Source organism: Eubalaena glacialis, chromosome 1 (genome assembly GCF_028564815.1).
Source record: "Eubalaena glacialis isolate mEubGla1 chromosome 1, mEubGla1.1.hap2.+ XY, whole genome shotgun sequence".
NCBI lineage: Eukaryota > Metazoa > Chordata > Mammalia > Artiodactyla > Balaenidae > Eubalaena > Eubalaena glacialis.
In genome coordinates this window covers 5,162,372-5,183,266 of record NC_083716.1, presented here as the reverse complement: position 1 = coordinate 5,183,266, position 20,895 = coordinate 5,162,372, and the positions used below count along the sequence as shown (strand labels likewise).

The 20,895-nt window shown below is 42.2% G+C and overlaps 1 protein-coding gene and 1 pseudogene across 2 annotated transcripts in view; one reads left to right on the top strand and one right to left on the bottom strand.

Moving 5' to 3' along the window:
* DOCK1 (dedicator of cytokinesis 1) overlaps nucleotides 1-20,895 on the top strand; it is a 518,791-nt gene that overhangs the window by 291,829 nt on the left and 206,067 nt on the right. For both annotated transcript variants that reach the window (XM_061183775.1, XM_061183829.1), the window contains exon 28: nucleotides 19,893-19,994. In XM_061183775.1, coding sequence (XP_061039758.1) covers nucleotides 19,893-19,994 — 102 coding nt within the window. The remainder of the gene's footprint in view (nucleotides 1-19,892; nucleotides 19,995-20,895) is intronic.
* Nucleotides 8,986-9,750, bottom strand: LOC133092636 (acidic leucine-rich nuclear phosphoprotein 32 family member B-like; annotated as a pseudogene).

Below are 20,895 nucleotides of genomic sequence, written 5' to 3'. Positions count from 1 at the left end.
GCTGGGGGTGGGGGCGGAATCTTCTTTAAATGAGAAAAATTGGTAACTTACTTAGCTTGCTGCCAACGACTAGGACAGGTGGCTTCTGACCTCTATCCCATCTAATCTCCTGCCCACACCTGTGCTTATCAAACTTTTCTCACTCCACCAGCCAAGGATGCTCTTGGCAATGACCCCCTACCGTTTGCACTGAGACAAAGCAGGGCTTTTTCAGAGTTCACATGTCTCTATACTCTCTGCACTGTTGATGCCCGTTGTCTCTGTCACATTGAAATTCACGGTCCTTTCCTTATTTTTTCCTCCTATTTTGTGCTTTTATTTCCCAATCAAAGGATAATCAGTTATTAAGGTCAAACTTCTAGATATTGTTTATTTAATTCTCCAGATTCAGAGTTGGGTCTGTGGATTTGCCCTGAGCTTTTCCTTTTAGGTTCAAGAAGATTGGGGGTAAAGAAGAAACTGTCAGTGCACTGTGGTTGGACTGGACTTGCTGAAATATATTCTACAAGTCCTAACAAGTGTGAACATGTGGATTCATGATCTGTTCAAAGCAGCCCTAAAGAAGTAAAGGTTTTGGTTAAGCTTACTGCTATTTTGGGGTTATGTACTTAGCTTTTGGCTAACTTCCTTATCTCCCATCATTCTACTTACTCACATCTTGGCCATTTTGTCTATAAAGGGGAGGGAGGGAGTACTATGTCTTGTCGGAGCTAATTAATTTTTTTTTAATTTAATTGTGATGAAATATACGTAACTCAAAAGGTACCACCTAACCTTTTCTAAGTGTACAGTTCAATGGCATTAAGTACATTCACGCTGTTATGCAACCATCATCACCGTGCATCTGCAGAACTCTTTTCATCCTTCCAAACTGAAACTCTTATACCCATTGATCACTAACTCTCCCTTCTCCCCTCCTCCAGCCCCTGGTACCCTAGCACCCTTCTACTTTCTGTCTCTGTGGATTTTACTACTCTAGACAATCAGGGCTGGCTTTGAAAGCATTCCTTGGTGTGGAATCCCCTGGTCATCTTCTCAGCCCACTTGATTCCAGTGCTGAGTGAGACCCTGTCTTCCTTACCTTCTGTCCCATCTCTGTCCCAGCCCAGTCTGTGATACTGACCATGTCCCCAGCCTACACCAGTGGCAGGTGTAGACCAGCTCTTACCATTTTGACTGTCACTCATGCAGCCCTTTTCATTGTTCACACTGTCCCCTCCCTTACTGTTGGAGCTTCTCAAGCCTTGAGACTGTGTCTTCATATTTCTGTATCCTCAGCCTCTCCCACAGTCTCTGGCCCAGAGTATGGGGTTCAGAATGAATGCTAGGAGCATTAGGGATAAATGACAGAACCAAAAATGTTCAAAGATGTCATCTGGTTAAAGTTCCTTCCGCTCCTGTGTCCTGGATTGATCTTCATTGTACCTTCCTGGGTGAACGAGCAGTTGCCTTTCTCAGTTGATTTAAAGGTACAATAGTGTAAGGTTCGTCCAGAGAGAGTGAGGAGAAGCGATACCCAGCAAGTGGTTTAATGTGCAGCTCTCGGAATCACAACATCTTAAAAAGATGATATCTTGTGTGGAACTTGCACCTCATGGCTTATCTTTACTTTACTGAGTCTCCTTCAGTTATTTCCTTAATTTGATGTAGAGCTCAGTGCTTTTTCAATTAAAGACTCTTGAACTAAACCTTTGGGAGGACGGTCTACATCTTGTGAAGCTCAGCTTTTCTGTTTTGAGGCCTCATTCGGAGGAGAGTAGAAAGCTGAACCATGTGTAGCCTGGCGTGCTGGACAGCAAAGTACGGTTACGGTGAGAGTGTTTGACAGACACCCTTTAATTCAATGACGTTCTGTCAGGGAGATGCTGTTCTCATAGCATCGATCAGTATTTTTGTCTTTGTCGCCTTTAGCCATGTGTGTAGGGAGGGAAGTTGCTGTATCTGAGCTTCCAGGAGCAGCACAGAGGGGTACAGATGTCGAATTTTATACACGCTGATGTTTCCAGCATTTATTTTTTATCAAGATTTGTGCTTACAAATGGCCTGTTGAAAGTAATTGTGTGATTAGCTTAATAAATCACCTTTCTGTCATTGGTCTCTCCATATCTCCGTACACACACTCCCCGGATCAGCGCAGTTTGCCTTTTTTCACCGTAAGCTTTTATCAGTAGGGACTACAGACCAGCTGAGGTTTGCTTTCTGCTACTTAGCTTATCAAAATGACTTGGAGACTCGCCAGAAAAATAAGATACTGATGTTTTCTTGGGTATATGTTTACAGCCATGCTTTGGGCTCACATGCGCCTTCTTAAAAATTTATGTATTTACTTTCTGTCCCTGGAAAATCAGGTTTTCTTGATAACCCATTAACTATTCTTTTTTCAAAGCAGTCTTTTTTTTAAAAAATTATTTCCAATTTGTTTATTTATTTATTTTTGGCTGTGTTGGGTCTTCGTTGCTGCGCGCGGGCTTTCTCTAGTTGCGGTGAGCGGGGGCTACTCTTCGTAGTGGTGCGCGGGCTTCTCATTGCGGTGGCTTCTTTTGTTGCGGAGCACGGGCTCTAGGTGCATGGGCTTCAGTAGTTGTGGTGCGCGGGCTTCAGTAGTTATGGCTCGCGGGCTCTAGAGCTCAGGCTCAGTAGTTGTGGCGCACGGGCTTAGTTGCTCCGTGGCATGTGGGATCTTCCCGGACCAGGGCTGAAACCCGTGTCCCCTGCATTGGCAGGCGGATTCTTAACCACTGTGCCACCAGGGAAGTCCCATTAACTATTTAATAAGAAAAAAATTCCTGTTTTAATTATATCCAAAGATAACTTTGGACTATTTTTTTTAGGATGGAGAAGGACTATTAAGAAATACTGTTTTAAAATGTGTATACATTTTTTTTTTACCATGGCTTAAGTTATTTGTAATAAAGAATTTCAAATAAAAATAAACAAGAATTTAAAGCAGGAGTTTTGTGGAAGGGCAAAAAGGAGTGTATATGATAAAAAATTTGCTTAAACTCAAACTAGTAGAAAGTTAAAATACATTTTAATGAACTTGAATATGTTAACTGTGCCGTTGGAATAAGAAAAAGTTATATGTAACCATTAAATTAGAAGTATCAGAAAAATTACTATATATCCTTTTGTAATCTAGTTTTGAGTAAGTTCCTTTACGTACATAAAATCAATGTTTACAAAATATATACTGAAATTCACATTTTCCACCGATTAACTCTATTCTCTCTCTGCCAGTAAATCTGAATGAGAGAGGTTTGGAATTCATATGTTGTTATGTGTCAAAAGTACACAAAGTAATAGATGGGAACAAGAATTGTAATTTGTTTGCAGGCCCCTCGTAACTGAATTTTCTAAGTACTAAACTGACTTTAAAAAATTTTTATAATTGAGTGTTTTATTGGTAAGGACAGGAAAGGAACAAGTTTTAGTCAAGCAAAGAGTTGCCCCACTTTTTGCATCAGTGCTACAGGCAAGAGAGGGGTGTGTCAGAGACTTCCCTGAAGAGGACAGGTGAGCCCATGGTGTGCCCTCTGCTTTGTGAATATTGACATTTTCTCTGATCACCATTCTTTCCTTTTAGATCCCAGAGAAAGGGCTCAACATAGGATGCAGCCAAGCCTGTCCTTTTCTTTGTTTATTCTGTTCACCATCTCATGTTGATCCAGACTGCCAGCAACCAAATGCAAGGCTTAATCAGTTTTGTCTAATTAACTACAATTAGATTGAAGGATTCCTCTCCAAGGAGTGAGGGTTGCTTTGGAAGAATGCAGACAAGTTAGCCTTCCGAGTTCTAGCTGTTGGATACATAGCTTAGAAAATTACAGGATGTTGCAAAAGTATCTTTTCCACTATTTCACTCTGTAATTGCCAGGGAAGGATTTGCATTCCTGTACAAGAGTATGCAAAGAGAAAGCCAGATAAAACCTGTCATCCGTAAGAAGTAGTTAATACAATATGCTCCTTTCTAAGTGAGCACCAAAGTTGTTGATGTTTTGAAATTTTCCTAATAGGCAACTTTCTATCCCCAGCATATTGATCGTACTTGTGGACTGGCGTAGGATCTAATTGGCAAAGAGAATAACTATGTATAAAGACACAGGAAACTTGGAGGCAAATAAAGTTGAGCATTGAGGTCCCTGCCCTGTCTTTGCTTCTGTCTTACTTTCTGCCTCTCTGACCAGCTCCCACAAAGGGGCCTGTTGGGCTCCCAGCTCCCAGGCTCCAGGGACCTTCACCATTGTGATTAGGGAGCATCTCTGCCTGGACTGAATTTCTCCCACTTCTCTTCCCAGTTCCACCGGGCTGGGTGCCCCTGTTCCATTCCCCACCAGCACCCGTGTCACCCCGTCTTGACCCTGCCACGCTAATACAACTGTTCTTTAATGGGTCTTTTCTCACCAGACACCGGGGCAGGCACCTGTGGCTTATTTCCATTCATATTCCAAGCCCCAGCACAGGACCTGGCCCTGTAGCAAGTAATGATGCATGTGTGTGTTGATAAGTGAGTGGATGATTCCGAGGTCCTAGTGTACAGTCAGCTCCCCCGTGTGGCCGTTCTTGACTCCTCCCACTCACCAGGTAGCTCTCGATTGCTCGCTGGAGATCACACCTGTAATTCATTGCCCTGCCTGTGCTCTCCTTTATCTCTTGCACTTGGCTTAGTCTTTGTCCTTGTTGCTCCAGAGCTGCTGTCCTGGACACCCTCTCTTCGGGGTCAGGGCAGCATGAATATACTTGCTAGGTGAAGACACCTGGCCATCATAAGAGCTTCCCAGGGCAGGGAGAAGGTATTGAGACTTGTAACTCTCTGCCAGTGTGGGCCTCCCTCAGCTGCAGCATGGTTGGTGACCATTTGTAACCAACACATTTTACAAGCGGTATTCCTAAGGCCTCCGTTCTGTATCCTCAGACACGCCCTGAGCACCCAACTGATGGGCAGGAAGCAGACAAAAAATGGATGTGAGGTGGGCTCTCTCGTCCTCTACTGGCTTCATTCTGAGCTGTCCGCCAGCAGCCCTTTATCTGAAATGCCTGGCTGCAGCGGATGGTCTGGACACTTTACTCCGATTCTGGTTCCCCTGGAAATTACCCTGCTCTTCCTGGAAATGCTGCCCTCTGGTTGGAAAAGGCTTACTTCATGGCCAGTTATAAAGGGCAGGTAGTGTGTAGAAAGGGGCGGGGCCATAGTGATGCCCAAGCCTTCCTCCTGTTCTTAGGGTTCCAGGCAGTGAGAATCTCACACTTCCTTCCATGCTGGCAGAATCAGGATGAGCCTCCTTTGATGTGTGACTCTCCCATTGGGGCGCTGCTGGTGAGGTTTCACTGCGGCTCAGACACAGTCAGATCTGGAAGCCAGATCTCGGAGTGACTTTCAGGCTGGGCTGAGCATGGATTCCTAGCAATCCCCCTCAGCTCCCTCCGAGTAACATGCGACAAGGTAGGACTTTTTGAGCCTTGCATAAACCTGCTCTGTTGGATGTTCCTGAGCTCTGACTGATCTCTTCCCCATTACCTTTATAACCCTTAGCTTAAATTTTACTGCCTACCCTATAACTGATACTTGTTAGTAACCGAGTAGATTTTCCATCTGGTAAAATCATGAAAATATTAGAAATTTGAAGATGATTTTATTATTTTTATCTTTTTGACTTTATAGAAATTTATTTCATAGCAATTATGCCAACGTAAGGACTTATCAAATACACAAGAAATGTGAACCATATAAATACCTCGTTATCCTAACCAGACTCTCATTATATCAAAATTTTCTCAGAATTTTATTGACGCCATTAGCATCTCAAAATAATAAATAAATATGTCCTTTTCTCTGTCAGATTATAAAGATCTCCTTGATCACACATATTTCTTTGTATGTTATTGAATTTCTCTGTTCTTTCAAAGCAGACATTTTTTCAAATGGTGACATACACATGCTGGGTTAATGTCCTTTGGGCTTCAACACACTCTTCTCTGCATTCTGTGTTCTATGACGATAATTTTAATATTTCAAAACGAGCCACATTTGCCCTCGCCTATTTTTCGTACGAATGGATTTTGCTCACAGGTTGTAGAGGGAGGGGAGTTGAATCATCTGGCTGCAGGGCTTCTCTCCTTCCTGATGGAGTGTAGATGAGGAGACCCTCCAGAAAGGTGTCCCTGAGTCACAGGAACGTGCCCGGGTCCCCAGGTGGTGGGAAGACTCTTTCTCTCTCATCTGTGGGACGGGGCGCAGCACGGTGCGCTTGGCGGAATGTTCTCTCAAACGCTATACAAAGCCTGTAAGCAAAATGAGGTTTTCTGCTTCCTCATTTTTGCTGGATTACGTGGCTGCATTGTGATCGCTGGGTGGCTACCAGCGCACTCTTGTTTGGTTTTTGCCTTTGCCCTGTGTTTTGATGGAGGCTTATTACAATGACGTGATGTGACTCAGGTGAAGCTTTGCGTGGGATGGAAGCCACTGGCTGCACCTGTACACACCTATTACTGCCCAGTAAATAGACTCCCAGACCATGTCTTACAACAGGGCCCTGGGCTTTTACTCCATGTACAAAAGTGCACAAATTTTCTAGCATATCAGGTTGTCGTTATCAATGCAATGTCCATTAAATGACCAGGCAGCTTTGCTTTAAGGCTCATCTGGCAATTCTTTTTTTCCAGGACAGCGTTTAAATTTGCTTTGAATATGATAACCCAGAGAGAGAGCTCTCTTTAGAGAAAAGGCAGATGGCGAATCCCCAAGGTAGTTTCTTACATTCAGATGCCCTCACAGCAAACCCCACCACAGAGACATTTGCTAAGTAATGTGAATTCAGTACTATTAGGTACCAAAAAATTCTGGTAGTATTGTCAACGTCTCAGAACATACATTTCAAGTTGATTGTAAAAAATACTTTGGTACATGAATTTCTTCAGAAAAGTGTGATTTAGCAGTAGGTTTAGGAATCTTTAAAAAGACTAGAAAGAAATGGATAACTTCATTAGAAGTACATTTTTTTTAATTGATAGAATCAATCTGTCCTTATTTCCAATTATGGCCTTTGCTGGACTGAATAATTTCCCTTTTATTTGTTTATATTAGGCCTTTTTTTGCTTTAATTTTTTTTTTTTTTAAATGACAACAGCATGGGCGTTCAGTCTGCTTCGTCCAAGGATTTATTGCTCTTTTCTTGGCATTAGAGCTTGGTTGGCGAGTGAAACAGTGATCCCTGCCCTCTTGGAGTTTATATTCCAGTGGGGAGAGTTGATCAACAACAATTCTAATAAGTAGGTGGATTATGTGACTGTGTATGAAGGTAACTCGTGCTGGAGAAGGTGGTGTAAGAGGATGGGGTGTGCTGGGGCCTGAGCGGGGGTCTAGCTTTGAATGGGATGGGGCAGCATCAGTACTGGGGAGGCAGGCCCTGGAGCCACACGCTGGAGGAAGGGGTTGCGAGTAAGGCGGGCTTCTTGGGGAGGAGCCTTCATCAGAGGACACAGGCAGGGCAGCCTCTTAAGGGGAGAGTCTGGGCAAGTTCCAAGACCCCATGGAGACTGTGACTGAAGCCATGAGGTTATATTAGGTTCTAGGGCTGCCATAACAAAAGCCACAGAGTGGGTGGCTTAAACAACCAGAATTCATTCCTTATCGTTCTAGAGGCCAGAAGTCCAATATCAAGGTGTCCTGCTGAGTTGGTTTCTTCTGAAGTCTCTCTCCTTGGCTTGTAGATGGCCGTCTTCTTACTGCATCTTCACATGGCCCTCCTTCTGTGTGTGTCTGTGTCCTAATCTCCTCTTCGTTAAGGAGTACCAGTAATATTGAATGAGGGCCACCTTAATGACCTTATTTTACCTTAATTGTCTCTTTAAAGACCCCATCTTCAAATATGTTTACATTCTGAGATTCTGGGGGGTTAGGACTTCAACATATGAATTTGCAGGGGAGGGGGGACAAAATTCAGCTCATATCAGAGATGGAGTCAGGGGTATTTTGTGGAGAGGTGGGACAGCTCATGGATGGTCTTGTAGGCCCATTCATTGGTCGACATTAGAAATTATTATTTGTGATAATGGTTTCATCCCCAATAATGGTGCTTTCCTTTCCAGAGTTCCCATGTAGTTGTGTGAAGTTTCCAATTCTTTCAAACAAATACCTCCTATTGACCGTGCTTCTCTTTAACTGATCAGTCTAGAATTCTGCTTTTTGCCCCTTCATGACACCAAAACAGCTGATTTAAATGCAAAACTAGTGGGCTTCATTATCCCATGTACTTCTTGTTGAGACAGGAACTCGGATCACTACATTTTGCAGACTTTTAACTGTGTAGCCAGATAATTAGCTTGTGAAAAACATACTCAATTTTGCAAACAAGGAGTGATTCTGGAAAGTAATTAAAATTAGTCATTATAGTACGATTTTCTGGATTTACCTTCCACTACGTGCTGTTAAGATCTTGTCTAAGCAAGATTAAAAAAAAAAAAAAAAAATCTCTGCTGAACATCTGTTGAAAAGTGGCTCCCAATTTAGATCTTCTCGATGTGACTTGTGATGAGAGTTTTGGGTTCAGGTGAAGGGAAACCAATGTGATTTGTGATGCATCCTTTCTTTCTTTCTTTTTTTTAAATGTTAAGATTTTATTTACAAAGCTTCTTTGTTGTACAGAACGTAAAAATGCTGTTAAAATCTCAGTGTAACTGGCAGCCACGGATGGTTGACTCACCAATCACAGCTCTCCACGCGACAGCAGGAGTCTTACACAAAAACCTAACAACGCTTATAATTTGGTTGAGGTGAAGTCCCCAAGCTTGGTGGTGGATTTCTAAGAGGGACTAAATGGAGGAAGGCGGAATGTCACAGAAACTATTCTTTGGCTCTTTGGGTGGGTGGGTGTCCTGGGGTTTGTAATCTCAGCTACCTTTTTTTTTTTTTTCTTAAACAGCTACCAAATCCATGTGAGCAGTCCAACCAATCCTGAACAGTTCTTTCTTTGCAGGTTATTTGGGGTCTTAATCATCTTCGCCTTCATCATTTGTTTCTCTCTTCCTCTTTTCACCTTTCCCGATTTCTTCCTCTTCTTCCTCCTCATCTTCATCTTCATCAGCTTCTCCATCATGTCCACATTCTTCCTCCCCACTGACTTCATCTTCATCCTCCCCTTCTACATCTTCATCTTCATCCTCTTCATCATCACACTCTTCTTCCTCACCATCCTCCTCCTCCTCCTCCTGGTCCTCATCTTCTCCTCCTTCATCGTCCTCTTCTGCATCCACACCATCCACCTCGGCATCTGAGTCGGGCACCGTGATCCTCTCGGTCATAGCCATCTAGGTAGGTCAGCTGGGGCAGGAGCTTGAAGACACTCTCTCCGTAGCCATTCAGGTTAGTAACCTCACAGTTAAACAGATCCAGGCTCTTCAGACATTCCAACTGTTTCAAAGGTTCCAGGGTGCTGATATCTTTCAGTTTATTTCCACTTAAGTTTAGATATGTAAGATTTGGAAGTTTTTCTGCTAACATATCCAGATCTCCCAAGATTCAGTTGTCACTGAGCTCAAGCTTTTTCAATTTAGTAGTTTGGGGAGATTTGAAACTGAAATCAAGCCTACATTTATTAAACTGAGGAACTCTAAGTTCACACATTCAGCCATTAAGCCCTCAATTTTCCCATCATTTGATGTGCAATCGTCCAGGACAAGTTCTCGAACAGCTGCCGGGGTCCAGTTCCTCAGCCCCAGGTGGATCGTCCTCTTCATGTCCATGTTTCTCTCTTCCCCCCGTCTTCAAACTTAACTTTCCGCGGCGGGGGCGGATGGGGGAGAGGCGTCCCAGCCTGCGCAGAGAGGGCTGTCGGAAGGGGTCTGAGTGGTCCCGGGCGGCGTGCGACGTGCGGGCAGGCGAGCGGAGCCCCCTGAGCCGATGCTTCCTTTTTATTTTTATGCGTGAGTCAAGTAGCTGAAATGTCTATGATTGTCATGTTAAAACATTAATCTTCAAAATATGTGTATTTGGTTCAAAGAGATTAATCTTAAAAAACCAGTGTTTTATATTCCATAATGAAAACTGTGGTGGTCACCATTATGATTGGTAATTACAAGACACAGCTCTAAATTTTGATAAGAGTAGGGGAATGGCTTCTTCTAGTATTTTCATTAAGTCTGCATAGGAATAGATAGATGTGAATAATGTATACATAACTCTGGGTACTCGCTGTATATTTTGATTGATATCCCCTTGAATATTTTTCTCAACATCTTGGAAGGGGTTTTGGTTTTGTCTTGTTTTTGCAAAATGTGATATGACAGTACCTACAGTGTATACTTACCAAGTGCATGATGATACCTCAGAGCAGGTACCAGAGGGTCTCCTTAAGATACTAAGGAGCTTTAGACAAGAGCTTCACTTGTCAGGGTTGAGTGAAGCTCTTGTTTAAATTTAGCTGACAGTAAGCTCCCTATCAACACACTCTGGCCAATAGAATGTGAGTTTCATGAGGGCTTCAAGAATAGTGCCTAACACAGTGTGCCTCTGTAAATGTTTGTTAGATGATGCCTTTCCTAGGAAATGGGATTTATGAAGAAATGTCCCTCTTCTAAGTTTTGTTTTATTATAGCTTGACCTTACATATTTATTTTAGGGGGCAGTACCTTTCTTGCCCCCTTAGTAAAATTTAACAGCATCCCTATGTGCTCTTTTGATGCGTGATTTTATTGCTGGATCTTTTTGCCCTTCAATATAAAACTCTTATATTTTAGTAATATCCATAATCCTATTTGTTTAGCTTCACATATTTTGTCAGAGATGATCTCTAGGTTAGGAATTTTCCTTAACATCTTAAGGTCTATCTTAAGCCAATATCCAGGAGACTAGATATTAAATATTTTCACCACCCATAAAAATGGCAATTATGGGACATGATAGATGTGTTAGCTAACCTCAAGTTGTGATTGTATTGCAATATATAAATGTATGAAATCAACACATTGTATGCATTAAACTGTGTCAATTAAATCTCAATTAAAAAAATAAAAGTAAAACATTAGACCCTAAAGGCATGCATGCCCATTAAAATCTCTAAAAAAAACCCAAAGATGCTGGCTCTTATTACAGCTTGCCATTGTCTTGGTGGTGAGGGCCTGTGTAGTAAGTCCAGAAACAGAAATACAGCTTACAGCGATTGGAAAGGACAACACAAAATTATTGACAGATGTTGGCTTGGTCTGTTTCTAAGTTCAAATGATGTGAGTGAATATTTATTTTTCCAAGAACCTCAGTGTTAACAGTAGTACCCGATTCAGCCGTTTTGTTGTATCTTATGCTTAAGCACATATTTAATTAACAAGATGTGAAATACTCTGCAAAGTACAGCAGTGACTTTTGCCTTCTGATGTTTTTCACGTGGGACACTGTCTTCTCTCCATTTTACACCATTGTTCTATCTGCATTATCATTTCTTCCTTGTAACCCCCATCCTAAAAGGGTTAAGTAATTTCATATGACGGGAAAACATGTAAGTGAAGAAATCAAAGCAAAGGTGAAAAAAACTGACTTGTATCTATTTCACAAATCTAAAGACAAAGAACAATTTCACAAGGATCGTAGAATTGGAAGGAGTTTTCCAAGTAGGTTATTATTTTAAATCAGAATAGTATATTACTTGGTTTACAAGGACGGATAGTTTGACTTGCCCTGAGAATTAGCTGCCCCTTCACCGTCCCCTCCATGATCAATTCCTGATCCATACCTGCAACTCTTTTTGCTTTTCGTTTGTTCTTGAATGTTCGAGATTCATTGTTCTATCCGTAGTGTTCCAAAATCTCACAAATATGAGTCTGGGTCGTGCTTGACACACAGTGGGCCCTTTCATTTTGTATATGCGTGACATTTTAGAAAAATTATCTTACATCTTTTAATTAACTTTTATTTAAAATTTTTGACAGCTTTATTGAGATCTAATTTGTATGCCATAAAATTCATCTATTTAATGTGAACGATTTAAGGGTTTTAACTGTATGCACAGAGTTGTTTAACCATTACCATGATCAGTTTTAGAATACTGTCATTATCCTCAAAGGAAACCTGTACGCAATAGCAGTCACTCCCCATTTCCCCCCAAACCTCCAGCCCTTGGCAATCACAAGTCTAACTTTCTGCTTTTATAGGTTTGCCTATCCTGGACATTTTCTAGAAATAGAATTATGCAAAATATGATCATCTGTGACTGGCTTGTCAATTTCTGCAAAGCAGCCAGCTGGAATTTTGATAGGGATTGGGTTGAATCTGTACCTCAATTTGGAGAGTATAGCCATGTTAATGATATTAAGTCTTCTAATCCATGAACATGGGGTATCTTTCTATTTATTTAGGTCCTCTTTTATTTCTTTTAACACTACCTTCTAGTTTTCGGGGACCAAGTTAAATTTATTCTTAAGTATTTTTTCGATGCTTTTGTAAATGGAATTTTTTCTCTCTTTCTGTGTGTCTTCTTGTTCTACTTTTGGAAGATTTCATTAGTTTTTTATCCCAACGCTTCTATTAAAATGTTTATTTTTGCTAATAGAGCTGAAATATTCCAGAAGCATTTCTTTGTCTTTGTTCCTTTTTTTCTTTTTATAACATTATGTTCTTGTTTTATGGATATAATCTCCTATCTACCTGAGGAAAATAATGATAGTTCTTTGAATTTTCTTATATTTTCTAAATTTTCTTTCATTCCTCTGGCTTCTGTTTTTGTTTGTTCAGGTCTCCTTTATTAATACTTGGTTGACTTTTCTCACAGAGCCTGGAGGCTGGTGGGCTTCGCTGCATGGCAAACCACTGTGGGCTGGGCTCTCACGCTGTCAGAACCTCCATAGGAAGTTAGTGGGTATGCTCTTGGGCTGGTCAGTGTCTCCAAAGAGGATTCTTCCAGTCTCCTGTTCCAGTTTGCTATGGGACTAAGCCTGGTGGAGGGGCTGAGCCTTGCTGCTTTGCTGGGAGCTGAGCCGAGCAGAGTGGGAGTTTACAGTGATTGGCTTCCTTTTTTTTTTTTATTTTATTTATTTATTTTTGGTTGTGTTGGGTCTTCGTTGCTGAGCGCGGGCTTTCTCTAGTTGCGGCGAGCGGGGTCTACTCTTCGTTGCGGTGTGCGGGCTTCTCATTGTGGTGGCTTCTCTTGTTGCGGACACGGGCTCTAGGCACGTGGGCTTCAGTAGTTGTGTCATGTGGGCTCAGTAGTTGTGGCTCACAGGCTCTAGAGCACAGGCTCAGTAGTTGTGGCGTGTGGGCTTAGTTGCTCCGCGGCATGTGGGATCCTCCCAGAGCAGGGCTCAAACCCATGCCCCCTGCATTGGCCGGTGGATTTCCAACCACTCCGCCACCAGGGAAGCACCCAGTGATTGGCTTCTTATCATTGGATAGTCTCAGCCAGGTGGCTGCTGCCACGCTGTCTCTTTTGCTTTGTCCAGACGATAAACACTTGGTTCCCTGCCGGGAGTGAGTGGGTTCCCTTGGTGGATGTGCTGGGGTGGGCATATTGGCCACGTTTTAAAGACATCAGTGCTTTTGGTTTCCACCTGACATGCAGCCTCGCTTTCTGAGTACCTGGCACCTCCAGTTTCCGAGCCTTCCTAGGGTTCTCTGCCCAGAATCAACAGGATTCCTGATAGATATTCACTCCCTTCCTGCCTCCAGGGCCGCCGGTAACCATTCCTGCATCGATTTGTCAGCTTCCAGAATTCTCTTGTCTGTAGTTGTGTCTCTTGGTCTTTGTGGGTTTGTGAGTTTTTTTTTCTTTTAAACATCTTTATTGGAGTATAATTGCTTTACGGTGGTGTGTTAGTTTCTGCTGTATAACAAAGTGAATCAGCTATACATAAACATATATCCCCATATCCCCTCCATCTTGCATCTCCTTCCCACCCTCCCTATCCCACCCCTCTAGGTGGTCACAAAGCACCGAGCTGATCTTCCTGTGCTATGCGGCTGCTTCCCACTAGCTATCTGGTTTGTGAGTTTTAGAAACTTTTTTTATTGTCAGTTTAATGTGAGGAGACAGATGAGTTTGTGTTTTCATTGTTTTAAATTTGTTACGTGGAAGCCCCCTACGTATATTTTCACAAACATCAACTCTGCAGAGACTTTGGAGGACGCTTTGGGCCAGTTAATGACATTTTGGGATATTCTTTGTGTTATCTTTTTGGACTCCCTCTTTTTCTCTCTTAAATTTCCTTGTAACAAGTAGAACCTTTAAGTGTTTCACCATTGGCTTTCCCTCTTGAAAACAGAAAGCCTTTGCATTCTTGAGGGCTTTCTCCTCATCTGTCCAAGAACTTATCCGTACGGGGATTTATTTCACGTCACCCCTGTCTTTGAAACAGAGCACCCAGCTCTCAATTACATTCCCTTTCCCAAATCCTCGTCCTCATTATGTTGTTGTACAGTATTGACTCTTCGGCTGGAATGCTCCCCAATGCGAAAGTCATCCAGAATCCACCAAGTCATCCATCTTCCTGTCTTTACTACAATTCTTGCCCAGTGTCATTTAGCAGTATCATTGGAGGATTACTTTTTCTTTAATTTTTAATGGTGATGAAGTAGGTTTGTTTTCATTGATATATTTGAAATGAAACATATAAATGGGAATTCCTCTTCAAAGCACTTGTCTTCGTGAAAACATGTTTAAAATTTTTAACATGTCATCACTGGCCACCAAGAAATGTAATCCCCGATTCAAATAATAGATTCTCCTCTGATTCAGGCCTGGTGCCCATCCTCCAGACTCCATGCTCCTGGGGCTCTCTCCGCATCTCCAATAGCTTCTGTGGTTTGGAGCTGCCCCCAAATCCCTTGGCGTTTAGAACACTTGGAAGAGAGTTAAATTTTCTGCCTGTGCCGAGTGCCCCATGCACAATGTGAGCTCCGCGGTCATATGAAACATTCTGGACTGGTTGATGGAATTACCAAGAGCAGTTTCATACTTTATTGTTCGAGCCACATAACTCAGTCCTGATGTTATTACATAAAGGAAGCACCCCTTCACAACTCAGGACTGTGAGTTCATATCCTTGGGATTTTTCCTTCTAATTCACGTACTCAGTCTTGGACCTTAGACTAGCCAAAGATGACAAAGATACCATTGAAAAGAACTCATCCTAAGTTCCCATTCTCCAAAATCTGTTCTTTTTTAAAAACCTTTTGTCTCTATATCCTGTAGGGACTTTGTGCGTTCACTAGCCTGCCACTCAGTGTCCCCTGCTCCGCCACCAGTGCTCCATTCTACCTGTCCTCCGTCCTACCCGTCCTCCATCCTATCTGTCCTCCATTCTACCTGTCCACCTGCCTAGAGCACTGGGGTGCCAGACAGATTTAAAACTGGGGCATTGAGGGTAGTTCTAGGAGGGAGGGCTCAGAGGCAAGTTCAGTCCAGGGCTTGAGCAGCAGTGACCTAGTCCTCGTGGACAGGGGAGCCCCATGAAAGAGATTTTTGAGGATAAGGGAGTAGGAAATGGGGACTCACGGGCAGGGGGAGAAAGTGGAGAGCTCATCTGTTTCTCTCAAGACTACCTTTTAAAATACTAATACAAGGAATTCCCTGGTGGCACAGTGGTTAAGAATCCACCTGCCAATGCAGGGGACACAGGTTCGAGCCCTAGTCCGGGAAGATCCCACATGCCGCGGAGCAACTAAGCCCGTGCTCCACAACTACTGAGCCTGTGCTCTAGAGCCCACGAGCCACAACTACTGAGCCCGCATGGCACAACTACTGAAGCACGCGCCTAGAGCCCATTCGCTGCAACAAGAGAAGCCCCCGCTCACCGCAACTAGATAAAGCCCGCGTGCAGCAACAAAGAACCTACACAGCCAAAAATCAATCAATCAATAAAAATTTATATGAAAAATAAAATACTAATATATTTTCCATTATAAAAGTAATCTGGGCTCCTCCTCCCATCCCACGACTGTCTGGTGTCTTTTCTTCTAATTGTTTCTTCTTTTTTATTTTTTTCCTATGCTATATTTATATTCTTTGTTTTGCTGAAAAGTATATGTACCATAATTATGTCTGATTTTCATCATTGAGCATTTTCTTATGTTATTGAAATAGTTCATATTTTCATGATTAGTATTTGATGGTTGCATAATATTTCATCAGAAAACTATGGTATGGTTACATGATTTAGCAAATAAAAATCAACTTCAGGTAAACAACAGATCATTTTCTTAGTATATGAATGTCTGATGTGAAATTTCCAATGCAAAATTTGGGACATACTTATTTATCTGAGATTCAGATTGAACTGGGCATCCTGTATTTTATCTTGCAATCTTACAAAGTCTCATATTACTTATACAGTTCCTAGCTGTTGAACACTGAGATGTTTTCAGTGATGCAATGGACATCTTTGGGCATAAAATTTCTAATTCTGAATTACTTCCTTGGGCGGCTTGTTAGAAGTAGAATTACCCTGAGGAGATGAGTATTTTTTTCCCCAAGACTTTGCAAACCTATTGCCAAATCACTTTTTAAAAAGGTTATAGCAATTTATGGTCCCACCAGTGGCGTCTAAGAGTGCTCATCCCCGCGCCCTTGCTGACATTATCATCACTTAAATACTCCTCTGCTATTTCGCCAGGCAAATAATGATACACCGTTTTCATCTTTGATTACTAATGAAGTTCACATTTCTTGTTTATGAGGCTTTCTTTCTATGACCTGATTTTTAAAATTTCTGCCACTACCTCCTGATTTCTCTGTTCCTATTTTGCATCGCTTTGAAGTCATAAGGAATATGTCTTATTTTTATTTATTTACTCATTTTTACTCAGCCACTGGGGCTGGAACCCCGTCCCCAGGCTCAGGTTCCAGGAAGAATTCTGCACAGTCACCACCAGCCTACCTGCCAACCCACCCACTGTCTGACATGAAAGCTTCCTAGGACTTCTAAATTGCATTTCCAATAAATCAGCGACAAAGCATAGAATAGTAATTTTATTCTGAGCCTGCAGAATAAGTTTCTTTTCACAGCTCTCCCCCATTTCTGTTTCTAGTGTATGATTGGTTTCAAATACAGCTTCCATAAATACCTGCTTTTAATCTACCCGTAAAAACCCACCACTCTGCTCTAGAGGGTTCCGTTGAGTTCACGTGGGCAGTCATGCTGCATAGCGTCCGCTATGCTTCTTCTCTAAAGATACTGGCCCCCATGGATGGGACTCCATTCCAAAGGAAAGGGGGAGCCTTTCTGTGAAATTTGACAGGCATATTACCTCTCTCCTAGTGGGGTCTAAAGCTTCAGCTTAGAAAAGGGCTGAAATAGCAAGATTTGCTTCCTCTAAGAAAGACTGAACAGTACAAATTGCTTCTGGAACATTTCCTTAAGTTAAGTAAAGAGCACATTTGCACCTGCTGGCCTTTTGACCTCTAACTCATGGCGATGACCTGCCTCTGACCCTTTCTCTGGGCTACTCCAATTAGTCCCCATTACAGTTAAATAAGAGGCCATTTGGTTGCCCTTTCTGTGATGTTCTCATCCAAAGAGAAGGCTTCCCGACCGGCCATTTAAGTATTCCCAGGACTTGCTTTATGGAAATTGCTACGTTCTCTTCAGTTTTTCATTTTATGCATCGTGTCAGTTCCCCTAGCCTTTGCCTTGCATGAATTTTCAGCATTACATGGCACTCTGCTCCCTAAATTGAGTATGTCCACGTCACCTGTTCGAGTATCTGGCCAGACTCCTGATGCTCTAGTTTTTTTTCCATTAATGTTACTCAGTGTGCATGTCCTTTGCATTTTCAAGACTGCTCTGGGGTCTTCTTTTCTTCCACTTTCAACTTGATATCTTAAGTACAGTACATATGCCTATTGCTTTGAATTATACATAGCTAGCTTTGTGCTTTCAATGATTCTAATTTGTAAGTCCCTATTCTTTAACTCTTTTGACCTGCAGAGAATTAATCTGAGCCCCTGTTAGGTGAACCTTGACTGATGTAGGCCTTTTCTTGCTCTAGAAAAGCTCCCTGTCTAGTAGGGCGGAGTCCAGGTCACAGCCACCTCGGTCAGGGTAGAAATTGGGACACTGTCTGTGGCCGCCTTTCCATTTCCTCATCCTCTTCCCAACTTACTCTGATGACCACAGAAGTGCATGAAGTCTCTGCTTCATGTTGGCCATTGTCAGTGACCTCAGATTTCTCAGAAAAAGAATTAATATGCCTATCTGGATAAGAGGAAAATTAGCTCAGCCACTAAGCACCCACCTTGTAGCTGGTGTGCTGGGTTCACAACCGGTTTTCCATATTCTCATCGAGAGGGGAACACCACCCAGCCTCAGTTTTACTGCCTATAAAATGGGACGAGATGAGAATCTGTGGTGTGATTGAATGAGGCCATGGTTCTAATGGCCTCAGCACAGCACCTGACATATTGCAATTGGTCAACGTGTAAAATTATGAAGACTGTTATCCCAAAGGTGGCATCTCATGAGGAGTAAAGAAGATACAAAGGCGGCTTCTCTTGAGCTCAACGGGATGCCAAATATTTACATATTTGAAAAGCGTATACTCATAAATAGACATTTTACCATTTTACGAATCATTCCTCCAAAGGAAAACAAGCATTATTTAGCTCTTTCCCTGAACACCAACTTGAAATCTAAATTTCAGCAATTATCATTCATAAATAGTTTACATTTCTGGGCAAATGGAAGATACCTTATTATCATTATTTTATTTGTTCAACTTACGTAATGCATCCTCTGAGGACCCATTTGGAAGCATATATGTATATTATAGATATAAAATGGATCCGGAAAAATTTTGGACTTTAACATTTCACTGTAGAGCGTGCATTTGAAATGAATACAAGGGATATTTAGGCATTCAAATACATTGCTTGTAAAACAGTTAGTAAAAGAATGCAATTTGTGAACTCATTTAATAAGGCAAAACTAAGGACATGTCTCAAAGTATATCTCATCCTATAATTTTACCAGACTTGTGCTGGTTTAATGGGAGAAAATATATGTCCTCTGTTTCTTGAAATATCATTACTTTAGGGGAAAATATTTAAAAGCAAAGAAGTCTTTTAGGGAATTGTTAGCCGTGAACCCCAGAAGTGATACAATGCAGTTAATGGCAGTGGGACTGCTTCACCCCTTGCTCCCCCGCTAGACCAAATCCCCCTTAGTGTGTCTGCACACACACACACACACACACACACACACACACACACACACAGGTGCACAGACCTGCACACACAAACGCGTCCACATGCACAGCCACTTGCATGCTGGGCACTTCTGTTGCTAAGTGCTCTGGCCCCTCAGTTTCTCCATGTCTTGATTTTGTTTGGTGGTTTCTTTTTTCCCCTTCTTTTCCTTTCCTGCCAGCTCTGTCTGGTATGAGAAATTCCCGTCTCTCCCACTTTACATTCTGATGAGGCTGCATTCCTCCTCACATGCTTCTGGTGGAGGAGAAGTGAGCCATAACTCATTGTGGAGTCGGTGGTTATTGCCTCCAAATTGGCCAAGGGGGATAGAGGCAGATTTTGAGAAATAAAAGTCCTCTCTTTGCCACAGCCCGGGAGCAGGGGCTGCACACACGCTTTGCCTGATAACAGGGGCAGCAACTTTCCAGGGAACACAACGCACAGTGGTGGCGGTTTTGAGCCTGTCTTTCATTGCACATATTTAATGCGAGAATATTTCAAGCTTGTTTTTTCCAGACTGGACAGTCATGTATCAGGAAACATGTAATGTAGTTAGAAGGAAATGTAGCAAAAGAAAAGATGGTGAGGCTGGAGTGACCGGTCACTCAGCTGGCCAGCCTGGCACATGGCTTCTCCCTGATGGGCTTTGATCCCAGACTCTTAGTTTACATCAGTTTCTCCCATGAGTGTTGTTGTCTCCTCATCTAATTGTATCTTTTGATTTGTCTACAGGGGAACTTCGTGGCCTGTATGACAGCTATTTTACGACAAATGGAAGATTATCATTATGCCCATTTGATCAAGACTTTTGGGAAAATGAGGACCGACGTGGTGGTGAGTGTAACTTTGACTTTCTATAACTGTGTTTTGAGGCCAGCATTTTAGGCAAAATGCTGATGTAAGTATTTCCATTTTCAATACGATTTTGGACTTGCCTCCACGTGATTTCAGAAGCCACCAGGGATGGTCTAACTTAAAGGCGTGTTTGTAAGAAGATAAGGGTCATGATACAGACTCTCTCCTCGTGCTGACCTGGGGAGTGACTCAGGGTGTCAGCCGAGAAAAATCCCTTTTCTTTTTTCTTTTCTCTCCCATGCTTTGTGGTCACGGAAAATTTGGAGATGTTACCCATGGAGAGTCTGTCATTAACTGCTGTTCATTTATGGATTGGCTTTCAATACCAGAAGCCAGGGAGCATTTTCAGCCTCAAATTGTGCTCCGTTATTAATTAGCTCTAGTCACGGAAGCTCATTAGCATTTCTCGAAATAATTCTCTAGTCATCCTCAGTGAGACTATGATACAACTTAATTAGGAGACGTACAGAGGGGAACTTAGGAGCTCTGTCCCTAACAAGCTGACATCGCAGGGCCATACAGCAGATGTCTTCTGCGAAGCCGCAGCCAATGTGTCTGCAGAGTTTCTGAGTAGATGTCTACCTTGGCTCTCCTGTCTGGGAACACAGACTCCATTTCTGGGGCCCCTAGATTCCTATAGACTACAGCAAGTTCTACTAGCATTTCCAGAACAAGGTTGGTTGCACTTTACATCAATCTTATTAAGGGATAGAGACAGTGCATTTAAGGCTTTTTTCCAAAGGATTAATTCTAATTAAAAAAACTACCTTATTAACTGTTGCTGCTATATGTGTGTGTGCGTGCATATGTATATTTAAATTTTATGTATATATAATATTTAATATTATAATACATAATAATAAATATATGTATTTAAATT